The 21,221-nt window shown below is 39.6% G+C and overlaps 1 protein-coding gene across 1 annotated transcript in view; it reads right to left on the reverse strand.

The window, feature by feature from the left end:
- The window catches only part of LOC124616170 (ATPase ASNA1 homolog), a 79,876-nt gene extending 59,996 nt beyond the window's left edge, over positions 1-19,880 (reverse strand). The window contains exon 1 of the mRNA XM_047144452.1: positions 19,679-19,880. Within this exon, the coding sequence (XP_047000408.1) occupies positions 19,679-19,833 (155 nt within the window). The 5' untranslated portion in view covers positions 19,834-19,880. The remainder of the gene's footprint in view (positions 1-19,678) is intronic.
- Between the last annotated feature and the right edge of the window lie 1,341 nt (positions 19,881-21,221).

Raw genomic sequence — 21,221 nt, forward strand, 5'->3', positions numbered from 1 at the left:
TGTGGTCATTTATGATTATGAGAACAATGAGGGAAAAAAGGGGGGGGGGGGGGTCTCTGAAACATCTGTGACATGGAGAAACTGTTGTCCAGCTGTTGGTCACACTGTTGTGATTCCTCCAATCCCAAATGACTCCCTGTTCACTTCACTTAGATGCTCTGTCTTGGCTGGGAAGCCCTTCAAAAGAGTTCACATTTATTGTTACCACCAAGTTTAAAGTTCGTGCAGTTATTTAATTTTTTTAACGCAAGGGGTATTAAACCAGTTGAAGTTCATTGCCAACAGACAGAAATGTATGGACAGATGTGTACAGCTGTCAAAAACATTCACAAGTGGTGTAGAGATTTTATAGTCAGTTGTACTGAAATTCATGATGAAGAAAGGAGTAGCAGGCTATCAATTTCCGACAAGACAGTCACAAAGGTTGAGGAAATAATGCATAAATATCAGAGGATCATCCCGGAGGCTCTCTGCATTTTACTCCCTGAGGCTCCCCGAAGCACCATCCACAGGTTTTTAACAGAAAAAATGTGATACGGCGAGGTGTGTGCAAGATGAGTACTTTGTATACTGACAGAAAACCAGAATCAGCAACAAGCTCATTCCTACCAGGAATTTCTTCACCGTTATTCGGACAAAAAGGACAACTACTTGGGCTATATTATTGCAGGCGACAGAAGCTGGGCATTCCACTTTACATGTGAGACAAAACAACAAGCACATGAATGACACCATCACTCTTCACCCAGGCAGCAAAAATTCAAACAAACACTGTCGGTCAGTAAAGTCATGGGAATTGTGCTTTTGGACCAGGAGGAGGACAACTTTTTGCCTGCTGGGACAAAAACAAATGCTGACAGGTACTGTGAAACATTGAAAAAACCCAGGACAATTCAGAACTGGAGAAGAGGCGCATTGAGCAAGGCCATAAGTATTCTCCACAACAACACTTGCCCACACGCTGCCGGTCAAACTGTATCTCCTGCAAAACTTTAGTTGGATCATCACCCACACATCACACAGTGTGGGCCTGGCACCGAGCAACTACCACTTGTTCCTTAACTTGAAGGAACATTTATCTAGATAGAGGAGGTGGTCCATATATGAGGTGAAAGGCAAGGTTCAACATTACCTGAGGGAAATGGCAGCAAGCTTGTATGACGTGGGCATTGTAAAAATGCCATAGCTGCCTAAAAAACTGCATCAACCAAAATGGGGATTGTATAAAAAATAAAGCATTCTTCAATCTTTAAAATGATGTAACTATTCTACAAAATTAATGGTTGTTTGTGCAATTAAAAATACAAGAGAGAGGGTGACAGAGTGCCCTCGGAGAATAATGGATGAACTAATGCCATAATTGGTGAGAACTGGTTTTGCCCAAGGAACTGAATGTCAGTGTTAGATCAACTCTTATCGCTGTCAGGAAGCTTTCCAATGCTGCAGATTACAAGTGTGCTGCGTACTGGATGCTAGCTCTGTGACAAAAGTGAGAGGATACATACACAAAATTGCATTACATAATGCTGAAAGAAGAATTCCTGAAATGTGTAATCAAAGCACATCATTATGGGACAAGAAACAAAAGACATACTTCAGATCCTTTTCACTATCCTCTGTGATAAGTAGGCCAATTTTGGAGCATTACCAGGAGAGATATGGCCAGTAAGTACATTGTTCAAGACGGATCTAAAGCCAGTAATACAATGTTGTTTCATTGGCTGTCTTGAGGTTGATCTCTGTCTTGTGCAACGCTTGATCCCATATGGCAGCTGCAGCTTTTGAGATAACTCAAACTTTAATTTCAGATTCTACAGCTTTCCACACACAGTTCTTACTCCTTCGGGTTATCTTGAGTTTAGATATATCAATGATGCTTCAGACAGACATCGATTTGAGGCCACTGATGAGATGTGAAAGCCTAAGCTGAAAATATAGTCTGTCGGTAAACTGAAGAGCGAGTGAGTCCCCACTCTGCCAACCCAGCTACGTCACAAGGCGCTTCTACAGGCTGGTTCACAACATAGTACCAACCCTGCCACGGTATGCGCTTCAAATCTGTGGCGATGCCATGTATAAGATGATCCTCTGATCTTTACGCATTATTTCTCAGCTGTGTTTATTTTCAAATGCATTACAACCATAAGGAATACAAAAAACGATAGCCTTCTATAGCCTTCATCTTGTTGAAGCTCACATCCACACCTCTGTCCACATCAAACCCACATACAAACAACAGTACCTTCGCTTTGATAGCTGCCATCCATTCCACATCAAACGCTCCCTTCCCTACAGCCTAGGTATTCATGGCAAACTTATCTGCTCCAGTGACGAATCCCTCAACAGTTACACCAATAACCTGACCAGTGCTTTCCTCGCAACTATCCTGCAGACCTTGTCCACAAACAGATCTCCAGAGCAATACATTCCTCCCCGTCCAACAACAATGTTCCTACCCCCAGACCTCACAGAAGCATCCCCCTCCCCTTGTCACACAATATTATCCTGGCCTCGAATACACCGACAAATTACTCCGCCAGGGATACGACTTTCTCAAGTCAAGCCCTGAAATGACATCATCCCTTGACAATATTCTCCCCACACCACCCAGAGTTGCCTTTCGTCGCCCCCTAACCTCTGTAACATCCTTGTCAAACCCTACAACACATGTCATTTATCAGCTAACATGCCTGCACTGCACAGCCTTTTACATCGGTATGACAACTACTAAACTGGCTGAGCGCATGAATGGGCACAGACGAAGTGTCCGCCTAGGAGATGTCCAATACCCAGTAGCACAGCATGCCGTCCAGCATAATTCTAGGGACCTAGGAACCTGCTACAACATACGTGCCATTTGGCTTCTCCCACCCAACACCAGTCCCTCGGAACTGCGGAGATGGAAACTTGCACTCCAACACATCCTTTCATCCTGCCATCCCCCTGGACTGAACCTTCATTAACCAACGTCACTCCCATTTACTCTCCAGACTTCTTCTTTTTCCCTCTCCTCTTTAGCCATTCACGCATCTTTTCATCCTACATAGTTGTGTTTATCTTTATACTATATACCTCTTTACTTATGTATGCATCCTCTTTGGTTTGAAGCTGGCACAGTACTTAACAGTAGAATATCTTTGGCTTCCCTCTGACAACCATGCCTCCATCCTTGCTACCCTCCCTGTTTACCTTTCCCTGTTGCTTCATATCCTGGGTTGTGAGTAACTAAATCCACTTTCCCTTCTTCCCCTTTTTCCCCCCTCTCCTCCCTGATGAAGGAACAAAGTTCCGAAAGCTAGGAATGTAAATTTTCTGTTCTGTTTTGTGTTATCTATCGGCTGTACTGAGCTCAGGTAAGCACTGGCTAGCCCCTCTATCTCTTTGTTAGTATTTGTTTCACATCTTTGTATGAGATTTTCCATTAATCATTTAGTATATCGATTATAGATGACAAATTTAACGGTGATTTAAATCTGTGATTTATTTGGCTACGAATACACAAGTAGTCACTTTTTTGGATTTTTGATATGATTTGTTGTTTCAGAAACCAGTTTTCAAGCCACTGCAGGCTAATGTGATGAAAGTGGTACAGGAATATTATATCATGGACTAAGTTTAACAACCCTATCTGATGAGCCTGCTGCAGCTTGAAAACTAGTTAACAAATGGTTCAAATGGCTCTGAGCACTATGGGACTCAACTGCTGAGGTCAGTAGTCCCCTAGAACTTAGAACTAGTTAAACCTAACTAACCTAAGGACATCACAAACATCCATGCCCGAGGCAGGCTTCGAACCTGCGACCGTAGCGGGCTTGCGGTTCCAGACTGCAGCGCCTTTAACCGCACGGCCACTTCGGCCGGCACTAGTTAACAGTACAACACACTGCATCAAAAATAAAAATAAAAATTGACTGATTACATACTTATATCCAAATCAATCGCTGATACTACAAACATGTTTTACCCATTCACTGGAAGATGCAACAAGGACAGCTTCCATACATTGTCATGGCAAATGATTTACAGAAATGTTTTGAGCAGAGGACTGCATAAATGATTTGTGTGGACTTTTTGAAGGCAGTCACCACTAAGTGACTGTGTTACTTAAATTGGCAGCATCAGGTTTGCTTCCTTTTACATAAGACATACACAACGAATTTTGGTAGATTGCACAAATATACCTGAAATCAACTGTTTATTCACTACCAATGACTATCAATTTTTATGAATAACAGTCTAATGATACAGTTCAAGATAAAAACAATTTCATAACGTCATGATAAACAGACTCTCAAACAGACTCAATCTTGTTTTTTAGTGTAGAAGTAGTGCATTTGAAAGGAGGACATTTATGTCAATAAATTATATAGTTTCCATTTTTCTAACTAAAATATGAATGTCAGTAAGTTTTAGCCTTATGCTATGCACTCAACTCAAAAAACACTGTTCATTCAATTTGGTACAAGGCATGATATATCAGCAAGAATAACAATACTGTACAGCATACGTGAGAGGAAATACGTAAAACTGACTGTCCAAAATTCCACAGTACGGATACTGTTCGGAACTGAATTGGAAATCAAATATCTCTTCATAAATACTTGATTTCAGAAATATTTGCTCTGTGCATAATTTCTGATATTGGTGATGAAATTATTAGAAAATTAGTTTACTCTGGATACTTCTGAAGAGTATTACGTGATCTGGGCTTCCATTCACTGTTGTCATATGGAATCATTTCCTGGGGCAATTCCACACACAGACAGAAAGCATTCGTGGTACAGAAATTTGCAGTAAGGATGATAATTTGTGTCCATCCCCAAACTTCCTGTAGCTATTAGGCACAACAACAACAACAGCTTTACAATATTTTTACTAATTCTTTATGAAGTTTACTGTGAAGAAATACAAAAAAAAAAAAATTAAGTCACAAAAATATCTGACCACTTCCATTGTTAATTAAAGGTGGTGGAAGATAGGCATACAGAAATAATTTGTGCCTGATGTATCCTTTCATTTTACTGGTGACCTTCTGAATAGATAGTATCTGTAGGGGGTTGGGGATTATATTTATAAAATTTTACTTTAGATTATGATTTTAAAAATCTAATTGTGTAAATGACAGAATTTAGTCACGTCCACACAAACAGAATTGATCTTATTTGTGAACCTATTGACATATTCCACATCATAGCAAGTTGTCACAAATATGGTCCACATCAGCACATGAAAAAAGAAGTACCTAAAACTGATATTTGCAACTGCTATGATACTTTCTCACTATCTTCTGTGACAATACTTCAGGGATTTCTGTATGTCTTATACAGTTTCAACATATTTCAGCTAATAAGAGCCTTTCAAATGTAGACACTAACAAAATAGTGTTAAGTCATACATATTTAAGGACATCCAAACATAATGTACATGTCCTAAATTTCTGTGACACCAGGAAAAGGATAGTGTATCTCACCTATGAAACAAATACTTGTGAAAACTAGTGCAGTTTTATAAATGGTCTAAACAATGAACCCTGGTCAGAAATGCTACCACAAGCCATTTCCAATAATTTAAAAATCTCTGCTGTCAAATTTGCTTTCCAGAGAAAATGAGCAAAGCCCAATCATGAGAGCCACTCAACGCAGTACCTGAATCACAACAAGCATTACAAATTACTGTGAAACCTTAAAATGACTCAGTCATCAACTAGAAAGATTGACAAAAGCTCAATCAATACAGGACTGGCCATTAACATTTCAACACTAGGAAGGATAGTATTTAACAAAATTTTACTTATATTGTGCACACAGCATAGTGTGAATAATATATAACTAAATTTGTATATAATTTGAAGGTGTACAGAATGCAAAATTTAGTACACAGATCAACCACCTCAGACATCAAACAGTGGTTCAAACCTGGCTGAGCATCGAGTTAAACCTAGCTTGGTAACAGATACAGGCAAATCATTTCCTAGGCCACCAGAGTTGACAAATTGTAGTGCCTGGTGAGCACTGCATGCTAGTCCCTCGGTAACCCATGGCCAGATGGTTTCAACAGCTGAGAGCTGGAGAATATGTTGGCCAGCTCAAGTCAAACACATTTTGCATCAAAGTAGGTCCAGAAATCATGAGAAACAAGTCGTATTGCAGTATCTTCAGAGAGAATGTAACGGGGACCTCAAAGATAAGAGACAACCATAGACATGAACTCACCAGGAAAGTAAGTGATATCCAAATTACCAGCTAAGTAAACCAGAGGCGATGCCTTTGTGTACCCAATGGCACTACACACTATCAGACCTGATGCTGTGCCTGTATGACAATGACAAATGCAGTATCGCAATGTTCATTCTCATCGGAGCCTCTACACAGGGATGTGTGTTATCGCGATGTGTTTGTAGAACTGGGACTTGTCCGGAAAGACAACAAGGTGCTACTTCTGTATGTACTTCTGTTGTCACTGTGCTAATGACTGTCAATGTACCTTTTTCTGCTGCTGCATCAAGAAAAGTCTTAACAATGGACACAGTGCTACCATTTCATGGTACTTCAGTGTCCATGTGGATACTTATTTCGATGCAAACGATGTGTCCTGGCTCAAGATATGTGATGTGACAGTACAATCTTGCATGGCTGAGCAAACTACGTCTGTCATCTCAAGTGCTACTCATATGGGGGCACTGACCATTGCCATTAACATTAATGTGGTATAGGATATGACCATGCTGCAGTCAACATCCGACACATAATGATGTTCATGCCTCTTTCACAAGGCATAAAACAATCTTCTCAACAAGCAACAAACATTCCAATGTTATTTCTGAAATAAGAGGTCTGTGTAATCTTGCATTACACACAGAATACAGATGGTGTTGTTCCTACAAATTTTATGCAATTGTGTTGAACTGCTGATCATGTGCATATCCAACCATGTAACACACTTTATGGGGATTTGACATTTGTTGCATGCGACTTTCATGGTGTTGCAAGTGTGAATGACATCAGAGTAAAATATGTAAAGATTTACAAGAAAAAATTTCAAAAAATTAAGAGCAAAGACAAAATTGCTTAGAAATGATCACTTAATGTGACTGTCAGGTAACTGGTCGAACTCTATAAGGGAAACTGTAAAAATGAAACTGCAGTGACAAAGAACAGGAAATCATACTAACAACATAGACACCATTGATTGTTTTTGTTTCTGTCCTCAGTCTGAAGACTGGTTTGATGCAACTCTCCACACCATTCAATCCTATGCCAACATCTTCACCTCCAAAGAAACACTGGTGAATCAGCTTACTGTATTCAACTCTTGGTCTCACTCTACAAGTTTTATCACTCAACAATTTTTATCGCTCACACTTCTCACGATTATCAAACTGATAATTCCTTTATGCGTCAGGATCTGTCCTACCAACTGATCCCATCTCTTAGTCAAGTTTTGCCATAAATTTCTTTTCTCCCACAATTCCATTCAGTGCCTCCTCATTAGTTACCCAGTCTACCCATCCAATCTTCAGCATTCTTCTGTAGCATCACATATCGAGACGCCTCTATTCTCTTCTTGTCTGAATTGCTTATCATCCACAATTCACTTCTGTATAAGGCTACATTCACAACATGCACTTCAGAAGAACTTCCTAAAACTTAAATTTATATTAGATGTTAACAAATTTCTCTTCTTTAGAAATACTATTCTTGCTATTCCAACAGTGTACATTTTATATTCTGTCTACAGTGTGATTCAAAAAGAAAAAATGAGACATTGGACATATCCCAGACAGAGAAAGGTTCAACGATTTTAGGTTCACACACACACTATACCATACACTCAATATGAGCACAGTGCGTTGCTCGAGAAACATCAAAACAGTAGTCCATTTCATACCACACATGAATCAACAGGTCTTTGTTTATGGAATCAACAGCTTTAACAACCTACTCTTCAAGAGTAGCAGCCATATGTAGGACAACAGCTATCTCACAAGATGTGAGGTCTGGTGACCTTGGAGGAATACTGCACTTGAACAATGGATGGACTTAACGCATATTCCAACGCACAAAACTATTTCTCTTGTGGTGTAGTCACCATGTCACTACAAACAAACTGCAGTGCAGCTGTGTCAAAACTTCGAACCTTCCTCTATCTTGTGATGCACCTAATGTGTTTATCTTTTATAGTTTGTCTGTATGTAATGAACAACTGAAATCTGTTCTTTATTTTTTAATCAACAGGTACTCCAGCAACCGTCTGACAAAATAGCGAAACCCACAGACTATTTTTAGTGTCTCGTTTCCTAATCTAATCCCATCAGTATCCCCTGATGCAATACAACTATTTTCTAGTCTCCTTGATTTACTACTGTCAATGTTCACCACCTTTTCCAGACACTACCAATTCCATTCAACTGCTCTCCCAAGTCATTTGCAATTTCTGACAGAATCATATCAACACCAAGCCTTAAAGTTTTTATTTTTTCTCTCACTACTTCAATTCATTCTCCAAATTTGTAATTGTATAGTAGGGTCAGGATGGCTTTAATGTTAATGACCAGGCTAAAGGCCACAATGCTGGTGCAGGATCGTCAGAGTGTAGAAGATACAATGAACGACATGGTCAGCCATCGTAAAGTCACAGGAGCAGTGAAAAAGCAATGGGCTATTCATCTCTATCAATACTTCAGTCAAGAGTATCTATTTGCTGCAGTCAGCTCCCAGCAGTGGGAGCCAAGCAAGGCGGCTGAGCTGACAGTGGCAAAACCAGGTGGTAGCCACAGTAGCCCCACTTACCAGGATGCAGTGGCACGGCCTTGTGTTGTAACCATGTCCCAGCAGTGCCCCATCAGATGCCACATCAACACAGCCAGCCCAGCCCTGGTCACATCAAATTGAAGCAAAGAGGAGAGGCACACAGCACCCTATGTAAGATGCAGGGACAACAGTCCACAGATGCAAGTGTGCCATAGCAGAGGGTGTGCATGCAGACAGGTAGTGGCTCAGCAGCAAGTCAGGTGCAGGTGCTAACCCTGGACCCCAAAGTAGGTGCCTTTAAGTCGGTTGAAGTCAGCCAGCAAATAGTCTCCTGTTGGAAGGCACCAATTCAGATCCTGGCAGCATCAGGACTAGTCACAGTCCATAAGACTTGCAGCTAGTGAAAGCTGAGTCTAGTAGCAGTGGATGACCCACATCAGATTGTGTAAGAGTCATGGAGTATGTGGTAACCCAAAGTGCTTTTGGTTTGCAGAACACTTCCATTTTATATTACAGACCATGCCACATGTAGACTCATCTATATAGTCTTCAATAAAGCGCGCACTTGCATCTCCCGTGATGCTTCACCAATCCAGTCTATCTCTCCACTGCTGATTCTTTTTAAGTATTACTGCTATACAGATAATACTGTGCAAAATCTTCTCTTATTTGATTTCAGTTTCTCATTAATAGCAAACAGAAAGGTTCTCTTGAAGAAGTAGTGTGACTGTGCTAAATATTGCACAATCTTCACATTATATGAGTTTTGTTATATTCCTGTGCCCCTGTTAACTGTGAATAGGTTAAATAATTCTTCAGATATCAAGTATGGTCATTAATCTACATAGAAGAGAACAGACCGTGTCACAAGGTTAATGCACGTCGCCGTTGAAGGGTAAAATTGTAAGCATTCCCTTAAGTACAATGACGGTTCACATCAGCAATGGAAAGAGCACAGATTCTGCTTAACAGAACTGCTTTATTCTTCCTCATTAATAGGTTTCAAAATACTTCTGAACATTAATACAGTTATCAGAAGCCATCCACAGATTTCCTGATTCATTGCAAACTTTATGTACACACAATTTTCTAAGATCAAATGGTTTGTGCACGATTAGTTTCAATTTCTAATTTGAATCTTGAACTGAATTACTTTTATGGGACTGACCACCGACTTACACCTACAAAAAGTAAATATCACTGCTTACAATGTCATTAATGCAACATAAGCACTTCATTCAATGCAATAAATCATAAGTCACTTCTAAAGAATCAATACACTTAACAATATTATTTGAAGTTCGTAACAGTTTGCAAATTAATATTTTCTCACTAGCAGTTTTTGAATGTTGATTGTTCACAGTAAGTTCCTGAATAAAGAAATGCCTTTTACAATCACTCACTGATACACTTGGGCCATATTAATCACTTCCAGTAAATACAAAAAATATTTATTTTCTTGCTCTACTCAAAGGACGTGCTTGACACAAATTAACGAAGGCATACTTGTATTATGCACACACTAATAAATACTACATAGATCATTACATAAGATTTTTTCAGAGCAGATATAAGATTGATACATAATTCACAATCTTTTTTGAGCATTTTGCTATCAATAGACAGCACAGTAGTTCTTGATAATGATTCCAAGCACTTCTCTCCATCAAGAACCTTTGGCACTCTTTTTTTAAGTGACCTGCACTGCTGATCACTGCATCGGTAAAACACCATTGGAGGACCTCGCCAAGAATTTGCTCATTCGACACGAAACCGACAAAAAGAAAGAGATGTTTTTAATATACATATCAAATACAATATATGTGAATGGACAATTAATGCTTTTTACTTATCACCAGTACCTCTCAAAGCTGCCTAATAACAATGGCAGATAATGCACTGCTACAATGGACAGTATTTACAGTTGCACAATCCAACCCTGTTGTGACAGGACAATGTAAGATCGTGTAGGCCATGGGAGTGGCATAGTGCCAGGCTCAGATGTACCATAATCTGGAGCACCTCGGCAACAGTCTGTCCTCATACTATTCCATATCCACAGTGTTCCAGTTATGGGGACTGGGTGTGTGGTAATTAGTCTCGCTTTAATTCCAAGGTGGCGACTCTACAGCATCTTGCACCAGAATGTGGGGACAGCTTTCTGTTTGCTGCATTGCAGGTTACAGATGCCAATCTGAAAGGCAGTCGAGTAACACTTTATGGTCTTTCACTGCTTGTTCAATGTACAGAGTGAACAACATAGTGTACAGGCTACAAGCCTACCTCACTGCCTTCATGACCACTGCTTCCCCTGTCTTTAGTCTAATCTTTTAAGATAGGTCATAGGGTCAAATATTGCCTGAAATGTTCCTAAACTTTTCCAGAATCCAACCCGATCTTTCTCAAAGTTGACCACAGTTTTTTATTCTTCTCTAAAAAATTTGTGTCAATGTTTTCCACACCAGTCTGCATCTGCCTTCTTTGGGATTGGAATTACCACCTTCTTGATGTCAGAAGGTATTTCATCTGTCTCCTGTATCTTGCACACAACGTCAAATAGTTTTGCCATGCCTGGCTCTCTTGAGGACCTCAATAATTTTGAAGGAATGTCATCTACTCCAGAGCCCTTGTTTCTACTTAGGTCTTTCAGTGCACTGTCAAATTCTTTTAACACTAACGTACCACCCAATTTATCTTCATCTACTTCCTCTTTTCTTTCTACAGTATTTTCTTCAAATTTTTTCCCCTTGCAGAGATCTTTTGTATACTCCTTCCACCTTTGCCTTTTTTGTTTTAATTGGTTTGCCATCTTGATATTCACACAACTGCTTCTCTTTTCTTCAAAGGGTTCTTTAATTTTTCTATAGGCGGTGTATATCTTTCACCTAGTTACACACGCTTCTACATTCATTTCTCCTATAGACATTTCGCTCTCCTGTCAGTCTCATTCTTTAGACTAGTGCATTTGCTTTCATCTGTTTCATTTGCTGCATTTTTACACTTTCTTTTCAGCAATTAATTTAATATCTTGTGTGTTACCCAAGGATTTCTACTGGACATGAAGCAACATAATGCTTTGACTGAGCATTCCATGCCCTACAGCACCAATCTTACTCTTTCTATAAGGGAATCCCTTCACTGGAATGTTGTCACCCTCAAGGATATTATAAAAGCTGTGGCAAGATTCTCCAACTCCAGAAGAATGGACATTTATCAGTTCCGAAATTGTGTAAAAGAAAACTAATCTGTCATTCTGACAATATTAAGAGAAGGATATATTGCTACTCACCATATAGTGGAGACATTGAGTCAGACAGGCACAACAAAAAGACTGCTAAACAAGTAGGCTTTCGGGCGAAAGGCCTTCTTCTGAATTCGACAACATACACACACACATTCACACAAACACAACTCACACACATATGGCCATTGTCTCTGGCTGTCAATCTGGCCTTGGCAACCAGAGTGAGTGGCCGTGGCCGTGTGTGTGTGTGTGTGTGTGTGTGTGTGTGTGTGTGTGTGGGCGCGCGCGCATGTGTGTGTACTTTGAAAAAAAGTCTTTTGGCCAAAAACTCAGTCTTTTTGTTGTGACTGTCTGAAACTCATCTCCACTACATGGTGAGTAGCAATCTATCCTTTTCATAATACTGCCATTATCCCATCCTGGATTTTCCATTGTTTAATCTGTCATTCTCTTTCTTTCATTTTTAGTACTTGTTTAGAATCTTGAGCTTTTCCTGGTGCACTATAAACTGCTACAGTTACACCAATCTTTCATCCATTTATGCCCATAGGGTTGACAATGACCCTGTTGTTACATGACAAGGTTGCTTGGATAACAGACTAACTTTACCATCAGGCAGGCGCATATAGCAACAGAAAAGGAATATAAACAAGAAGGATTGCAGCAATATGTGGCCTAATTCTGTATGCCAGGAATGTGACGGAAATAGCCCCAAGCTAGGGATCCTTGCCCCAACTGGGTACACAAATAACTTTGACTAATAGTTATTAGTGCAAGTTTGTACAAGTCCATTTTTGGAAAAAAATGTGTGACTGAGTGCATACAAAAGCAAGTATTCCACATATATTATGTTATTTCTTACTAAACTTTTAGCTGTAGTAAATTATTATGTGATTTAGAGAAATTCATACAAATTATTTTTATAAACTTTATTTTTCAATTGTATTTTTGTGGGTCAGCAATGATCCTGTGGGCATACATTATGCTCAATGTTCTTATGTGTATTATTTTCTTTTTGAGTTCCTGGTACGCACCTATTACTCATGAAATAACAGAATTAAGTGGGGTGTTTGGATGACAAACACATCCATGGTATCAGTATTTACATAGACTCACCTTGTGCCCATCATCAGATGGAGACTACAGAGAAAAGGATTGTGACACCATAAATAGGTTGAAAAGAAATCAATTAGTACTCAATCCCAGCTGAGGTGGTAGAACTACAATGCCAAAACAATTAAAAAACATCAAAGACGTCAGTCCTACTAGTACTTCTCATTACTGTGAACCTATTCCAATATCTGGATCAGCTCACACAGGTCGTGTCTACGACATCATCATATGGTGAACAGTCTCCCTCACTTCAGCAATCTGACAGGGCTGACAATGATTCTGGTGGTCCTTCTTTACAACATGGAAGACACGAGCAAAATCAGGCCATGCAAATGGATGAACAGTTTGCTTCCCCAGTAGGATGAACAGCCACTGCCAAGCCCCATGAGTAGCAGTTACACTCAAACATAGTGAACTAATCGAGTTCTTTGAGAGATTTCTCTACGATGATGTCATAAAACACATTGTAGGGCACAGCAGATGAGATGTACTGTTGCTCGGTATACCGATTCTCAGCAGCTACACACCCTTACCAAGACACTGCTTGTATTAGGAGGCCAATGAATATACCCAACAACATTTTAGTGACCAAATCAGTGCGATGTAACTGGTTCAAAGAGTTATTTAGATATTTTCATGTCATAGATATCAACAACTTATGCACAGGTGACAAAATGACTAAAATTCAGCCACTGTTCGATATCATGAACAAAAACTTTCTTATGTATGCTTTCACTGAAAGAAACTTTAGTAACCTACTGACGAATCAATGATATCCTCTTACGAACGTCATGGCTCTAAACAGCATATTCATGGAAGGCCAATTCATTTTGAATTCAATACACAGGCTGCAGCAACTCATTTAGTATATTGTTTGCAAGTTGACTTGTATGAGGGGTGACCTAAGTGCGAGATATAGGCCTTGGAGAAAATATTATACCAAAGTGACTAATACAATAAAGAATAACGTCCCCAGGATTAATAGTTACTTTGCAAAGAAACAATGTGAAAATTACTGGAATTATTCATCAAAACAGAGTGGACAACTCTCCACAAATGGATGTCAAATACTGCAAAACATAACCGAGAGGATTTTATGACTTCAGGTTGGACACAAACAATAACATATGCACCATACAATGGAATCACAGCTGCATGGTTACACTGTTGTCAAATGGATTTAGAGTATATCCCATTCAAAAAGTACACCAATACTCAATTGCTGCTAAAAAGAAAACGTATTAATAAGCCACACATTGTACATCAATACAACTGATTTATGAGTGGAGTAGACAGACTAGACGCTAATGATGGAACTTACCATATTGCTATAAGAGGCAAAAAATGGCATATTCCCATTTTGATTAGTCTAGTTGATGCCATAAAACTCTTCACTGCTTGGCTGATCACCGGGAAAGGACAGAAACACTGGAATTTGGCTAATCTATTGCAAGGTATTTACTCTGGAAATTTGGCAATGCTAAAACTGAGCCTGGGCCATAGCAGCAAATGACGACAGCTATCTGTTTCTGTAAGAAAACATTCAGCTCAACATATGAGGCATGTCCAGAAAGTAAGTACCATTTTGGAAAAATCTCATGAAAGCATTTTTTTTACAAATCAAAATTTATTTTTACAAGACAGAACACATCAAACTGTTTTTCTACATAGTTGTCACCATTGTTCCGACATGTGTCACTGCAGGAAACTACCTTTTCTTTGTCATCATCATAGGAACATGGCTCCAGTGAAGGTAGCCACTTCTGAACACAGTTTTTTTTGCATTGTCATCACTATCAAACTGCCTTCCTCCAAAATCGTGCTTCAAGTTTAAGGACAAGTGATAGAAAGAGTAAGATTGGTGCTGTAGGGCATGGAATGCTCAGTCAAAGCATTATGTTGCTTCATGACAATGCACATCCCCATTCTGCTGATCCCACTCAAAACCTTTTTCAACAATTCCATTGGGAGCAGTTCGGTCACCTGCCATACAGTCCCAATCTGATCACCAGTTCTTTAACATTACATGGATTTTGAAGGAAGACATCTTGACAGCGATGCCAATGCAAAAAAAGAAAATGGTGTTCAGCAGTCAGAAACATTGGTTTCCCATTATGACAATGTCTGAACAACAGTGGCAACTATGTAGAAAAGTGATTTTTAAAAAAATTCTGTTTCTTGTAAACATGAATTTTAGATTGAGAAAAATGTTTTATGAGGCATTTTTCAAAATGGTACCTACTTGTGGATATGCCTCATTACTATCACTAGTCAGGTCAGAAGACGATGAGCACTATGTAACAATAAGACTGCCAAAATGTGCTGCAAATTTAACACAAATTTGCATCTCAAATGCTTAGCAGAATTTCATGCATAATATTATGTTTCATGTTCCTTACCTACCTAACATGATTACTTAATAGCCCACAACTTGAACTAATGAAGACTGATTATCAAATTCCTAATAATAAATTGATTATTCCTGTTCCATTGTAGTGTACAAATTTATATACGCATGGGGTCATTATCAACCCACTGTGGAAAGAGGGAGGGGAGGGGAGGGAGAGCAAAAAAAAAAAAAAGAGAGGCCTTTCAGAACTGACAACTAAAAATTGTTTCAGTTGTTATCTGTGGTCACTAATGAATGGCATGTAACAAAAATTTGCATTAAAAAAGTTCTGGGAATATATGGGTTAGAAGGAAAATAAGGATATGCCTCAAAACTACTGAACAATTTCTGGCCTTTCAAACCTCTGACGTACAACCAGCTAAATAACTCTTTCAAACATTATCTCCTCTTCAACAGATAGTCTGGATTTCAATATTATAGAACTACTACTACTACTGCTGCTGTCACTGAAGATGTTAACTGAACTTGAAAATATGAATCTGGTATCTGATTTACTTCGCATCTCAGCAAAGCTGTTGTATATGCTCTAACACCCTTCTTGCACAACTGGAATTTGATGTTATGCGAAATCGACAACTACAATCACATCATACTCTGCAAGCAACCTAATGATGTGTGGCGGGGGGGGGGGAGGGGGGTACTTTCGGAACCACTATCTGATCCCTCATACCCTGTTTCACTCGCGTACGGCACAATAACCGGAAAAAGGAAGAACCAGAAGAATGACAGAAGGGCAACAACGACCACAAAAAAAAAAAAAAAAAAAAAAAAAAAAAAAAAAAAAAAAAAAAAAAAAAAAAAAAAAACCACAGACACACGCAAGAAACAGGGAGACAAGATTAAAAACAAGAAAGCAGATTAACAATGGCCAGCTGACCATGAGAATAAAAAAGGAGAAGCCAGCCACTCTGCAACACATGAAACCTCCACCCTAAAAGCCCTAGAGTGGGGGACACAGAGGGACAAAGGACATGCGCTAAAACTCAGATCAAATGATAAAACCCACCCTCACGAATAAAACGTAAATGTATATCTGCTGTTGAGGCATTGTCGCCCAACACCGAAGGTCGGGTGCTGGGAAAGTTAAAAGTCCACCGCAGAGCGGTGGAAAGTGGGTAGTCCAGCAAGAGGTGGACGACTGTCATTTGGGAACCACAGCGACACTGAGGTGGGTCCTCGCAAAGGAGGAGGTAACCATGTGTGAGACATGTATGCCCAATGTGGAGCTGACAAAAGACAAATGATTCCCTGTGAGAAGACCACAGGGAAGACTTCCACACATTCCTAGTCTCCTTCATGATAGTTTGTTGTGAACACTGTTATGCCACTCCGTTTCCCAAAGCCAAAAAGCCTTGCGGCGTAAGACAGCACGCAGGTCAGTTTCAGACATGCCCATCTCCAGGAGCGGTTTCCACGTAGGCTGTTTGGCCAGCCTGTCGGCAAGTTCGTTGCCTGGGATTCCAATGTGTCTTGGGGTCCACACAAAAACCCTGAATGACTGGACCATTACAGAGTAGAGATGAACTCCTGGATGTTCGCTATCAAAGGATGGCTAGGGTAGCACTAGTCTATAGCTTGTAAGCTGCTCAGGAGTCAGAACAGAGAAGAAACGACTCACCAGAACAGGAACAGATGTACTGAAGTGCACGAGATATGGCCACAAGCTCTGCAGTGAATATACTGCAGCCAGTGGGCAAGGAATTCTGTTCAATATGGCCTCTGTGGACATAGGTGAAGCCAACATTACCATCAGCCATAGAGTTGTCGGTGTAAACAACTTCAGAGTCCCGGGACACAACAAGAATTGAGAGGAAGTGACAGTGGAGAGCAGCGAGGTTGGCGTAGTCCTTAGGGCCATACAAAATGTCCAGACGAAGCTTTGTCTCCTCATGGTCAATACGCCAGATGTATGTGGGGGCAAGTACTCCTGAAAAGTGCTGCTCTGAAATTTGAATAGTAAATCTCTCCGCGATGCACAATGCCTCTCTTTTAACATCCGCAAGTGGAGTTTGTTTAGCATCTCTATAACGCACTCTCGCCAGTTGGACGATACCATGATGAAACATGCCACTCTTCCTTAGATGATCTCTATCGGTCCTACCTGATAAAGATCCCAGATGGATGAACAATACTCAAATATCAGGCGAACAAGCACTTTATAATCCATTTCTTTTGCTGTTATTAGCTCACAGTTAAGCAACAGAAGACAACCTGTCTCAATTAAAAACAGGCATTCAACATTTTAGGAAGTTAAGACTGTGGAATGCTGCAGAGCTCAGTCCTTTGTCCATTTCTGTTCTTCATTGCAATTCATGATTTACCATACCATATAGGAGCTAAATATATTAATCAGATGACACATCACAGTTCAGTAAACATAGTGACACGGCAGAATTGCATCTGCTAACATAGAAAAAATAGAACTAGTGATAAATTGGTTTTCTCCTAATGAATTCTTTGTAATCCTGATAAAACACATGAACTAATTCTGAAGCAAATTAAAGCCTGTGGGAAGCAGATGAGTGAAACTGTTAGGCTTTACACTGATTCCAAATTAAGCTGGAAGGACATTTTAGCCACGTGCGCAAGAAAGTAGCAAGAGTGTGCAACCTCACCTGGAAATTGACATGAATTCACTAATGAGTAGCCTATTTGAAAGTAATACCACATTATGGCATATTTCACTCACACATTTCCTATGGCATACTGATAAGGAACATTCTTGTTATGTTAATGATATATTTAAATTTAAAAGGAAAAAAAGTAATAATCAGAACAATAAGCAGAACTGAACCTAAAAGTAGCTAAAGTTACATATTGGAATCCCTCCACCTTTAGAAATCTTGGTTGCAATGACAGTGATTCGTAGTGCAGCCTGAGGTATAGGTTAGGTTGGAAGCTGACAATTTGGTTGAGTTGGGAAAGCCAACAAATGTGAAAGCAGAAGATATGACTGCGGTAAAAAATGGATCAGTAGCAAAGCCTCACGTTTATATCCACGTCGTATTGAAAAATGCAAGGGGGTGTCAATAAGTAACTTCTATCCCGAATGGATACTGTAGGGCCACTTTATCAAGCTCAAGATACTGACTGTTTTAAACCCTCACATTTGTACTGCATTACTTTATGTCAAAAACAACTTAAATTAATTCGACATCAGGAAGAACACAAGCAGATTAAACACTATTGTCCTATATCCACCCTCTCCACAAACCCATTGTATTTCACAGATTACTGACACAGCTGCCAAACCACTTAAATAACCACAAGCTGCTGAATAGCAATCAATAAAGTTGTCAATCAAGCAAAACTACACAAACATCAATAACAGTTAACACCGATGGCACAAGCAGAAACCTACAAAATATAATAAAAGTTTTATGAAAGTCAAATTACACACACTTTTCTTAAGTTTTTGTTACTGTTAGTTATGAAATTCTTTGAGATATAACTGAGAGCACAAAAAAGTGGTTTATATGTTATCTACAAAACGGATCGAGGCTCAGTCTAGTCAGCATCAGCTTGGAACCAGTATATGATGAAAACGAACTTGGCAGAGTATCATCAGCAAAAGTATCTGTGACAATCATACTGTGACGTATGCTAACGTATTGTTATTCTTACACTAGTGTTGCAAATTGCATGTATGCACTGTAATCCTATATGCCCCTAACTGTCACGAGTTACGAAATGCGGATATATTTTCGACAGGTACCATCGACCTTATTAACGTTGGTGTACAGGGTCGCCGGCGGACTGTCGAGTGTTGTAGTTACTATTAACTCTATTTGCTCTGTAAAATCGTACACATCTTAAACCACTCACTTGTAGCAACTGATGCAAAATATGATATTGGACTGTACTGCAGCTTGAAGCACTTTCTGAAATTCACAATGTTCTCCACGTTAGATCAGTTTACACAAATGGATATTTACTAATCTGCGCAGACACATGATCAACACCCAAATTATAAGGCACTGATATAGTTTTCTCTCAAGAAGACACAAGAAATGTACAGAGCTGTAACAATGACACTAAAAATCTGGGAGCCACCATCCAGTTTTTATACAAGAACCTCCGGTCACCAAACAACAACAAACAAATGGAATAACCAATAAATAACTAATCATAAACGTCTACAGTATCAACGTAACTTAATACCTGCAGGTAGTTTTTCCTACACCGCCTTTACCACCAACAAATATCCACCTCAAAGACTTCTGCTCCAGGATATTCTGAAGCGAAGGCTCAAGAGGCTCAAAGTCATCAGATTGCATGTTTACATCACCTTCGCTGGCCATCACACGCGCAGCCATTCTTCTCCAACCATACAGAAAACATCACATTCTCTGACGTCTACATCACAACCAAAGTTAAGTTATGAAGTCCGTCCAGCGAATCTCCTACGATTACAAATTATCAATGTTATATACAAAACCAAAGGAGCATTCAAAAGGGAGAATATAAAGTATTATACATTTTATAACGACCATTTAGCAATTAATAGCGCATGCTTAACAAAATTATAAGTAATCCTTTTTCTATATGACTTCTTCATCGGCCATTGCAAGAGACGTACTATGCAATTCGATTCGATTCGTAAAGGCCCGTCCACACGCAACGATCTGTCTGCGCAAATATCTGCGCACATCACATCTGCGCAGACAGATCGTTGCGTGAGGATAGAAGATTTGCACCAACCTGAGGTGTGTGCAAACCTGGAAGTTGGAGTTGGAGGTTTGAGCGAAACCTCTCAAATCTGTGGGTTCAAATCACATCTGCGCAGACAAGTTGGAGCGTGTGGACAGGAGATCGTCGCAAATCTGGCGCGAAACAGCTGTTAGCTCAATCTAGTGTTTGTATTTGAGCGCACAGGGCATTAAAATGGCTGATACTTGTCAGTGTTCTCGAGAGTTTGTAAGTGAATTCATGGAAATAAATAGAAACCACCCATGTTTGTGGAAGATTAAAAGTAAAGACTATAGTGACCGAGACAAAAAGACAGCAGCATACAATGTTCTAACTGAAAAATTGCGGGCAGTTGACGCCTCGGCAAACAGAGAAACAGTAATAAAAAAAAAATTCGTTGCGAACTGTTTACCGAAAAGAGTTATCCAAAGTTCAAAAATCTAGAAGATCTGGTGTAGGAGTATGTCAAGTATTTTGATCTGCTTGGCTTTCTTAGTGATCAAGAAACGCCAAGACCAAGCAGGAGTACAATTGAAGATGAAATTGGAGTGTCAATGTGCGAGGAAATGGAACACGAGGTAATGTAAAACAATACATTTCACATACGTTTATCAAAGGTTTATTCAAAATAATAAATTTGTGTGCAAACATAATAGAAAATTAACTGCTGTTATAAAAAGAAACATGAATATACTTGTCCATGTTTTAGGTTCGCCCTGCAACTCTCGCAGTAAATTTACGTGAGAAAACTGCTTTCGCTTTAGCAGCCACTGTCTACACTGTTTTGGCCGCTTTCTCTGCTTCCTGTGGTTGGTTTGAATGTTTCTTGCAACACAAGTTGCGAACACAGACCACAACAGAACTTCCTCCATTTCTATATTTCAAAATAACTTAATTAAATTTTTGACGTTTGCCACAGATATTTCTTTTCTATACCGACAGATGGCGGGCGAGTAGTAGATTGGGGTTTGGGGACTAGTGCAGCAGGGGATACAACCCGTCGGCTTTGAACAAT

The sequence above is a fragment of the Schistocerca americana genome, chromosome 5, assembly GCF_021461395.2.
Source record: "Schistocerca americana isolate TAMUIC-IGC-003095 chromosome 5, iqSchAmer2.1, whole genome shotgun sequence".
Classification (NCBI taxonomy): domain Eukaryota; kingdom Metazoa; phylum Arthropoda; class Insecta; order Orthoptera; family Acrididae; genus Schistocerca; species Schistocerca americana.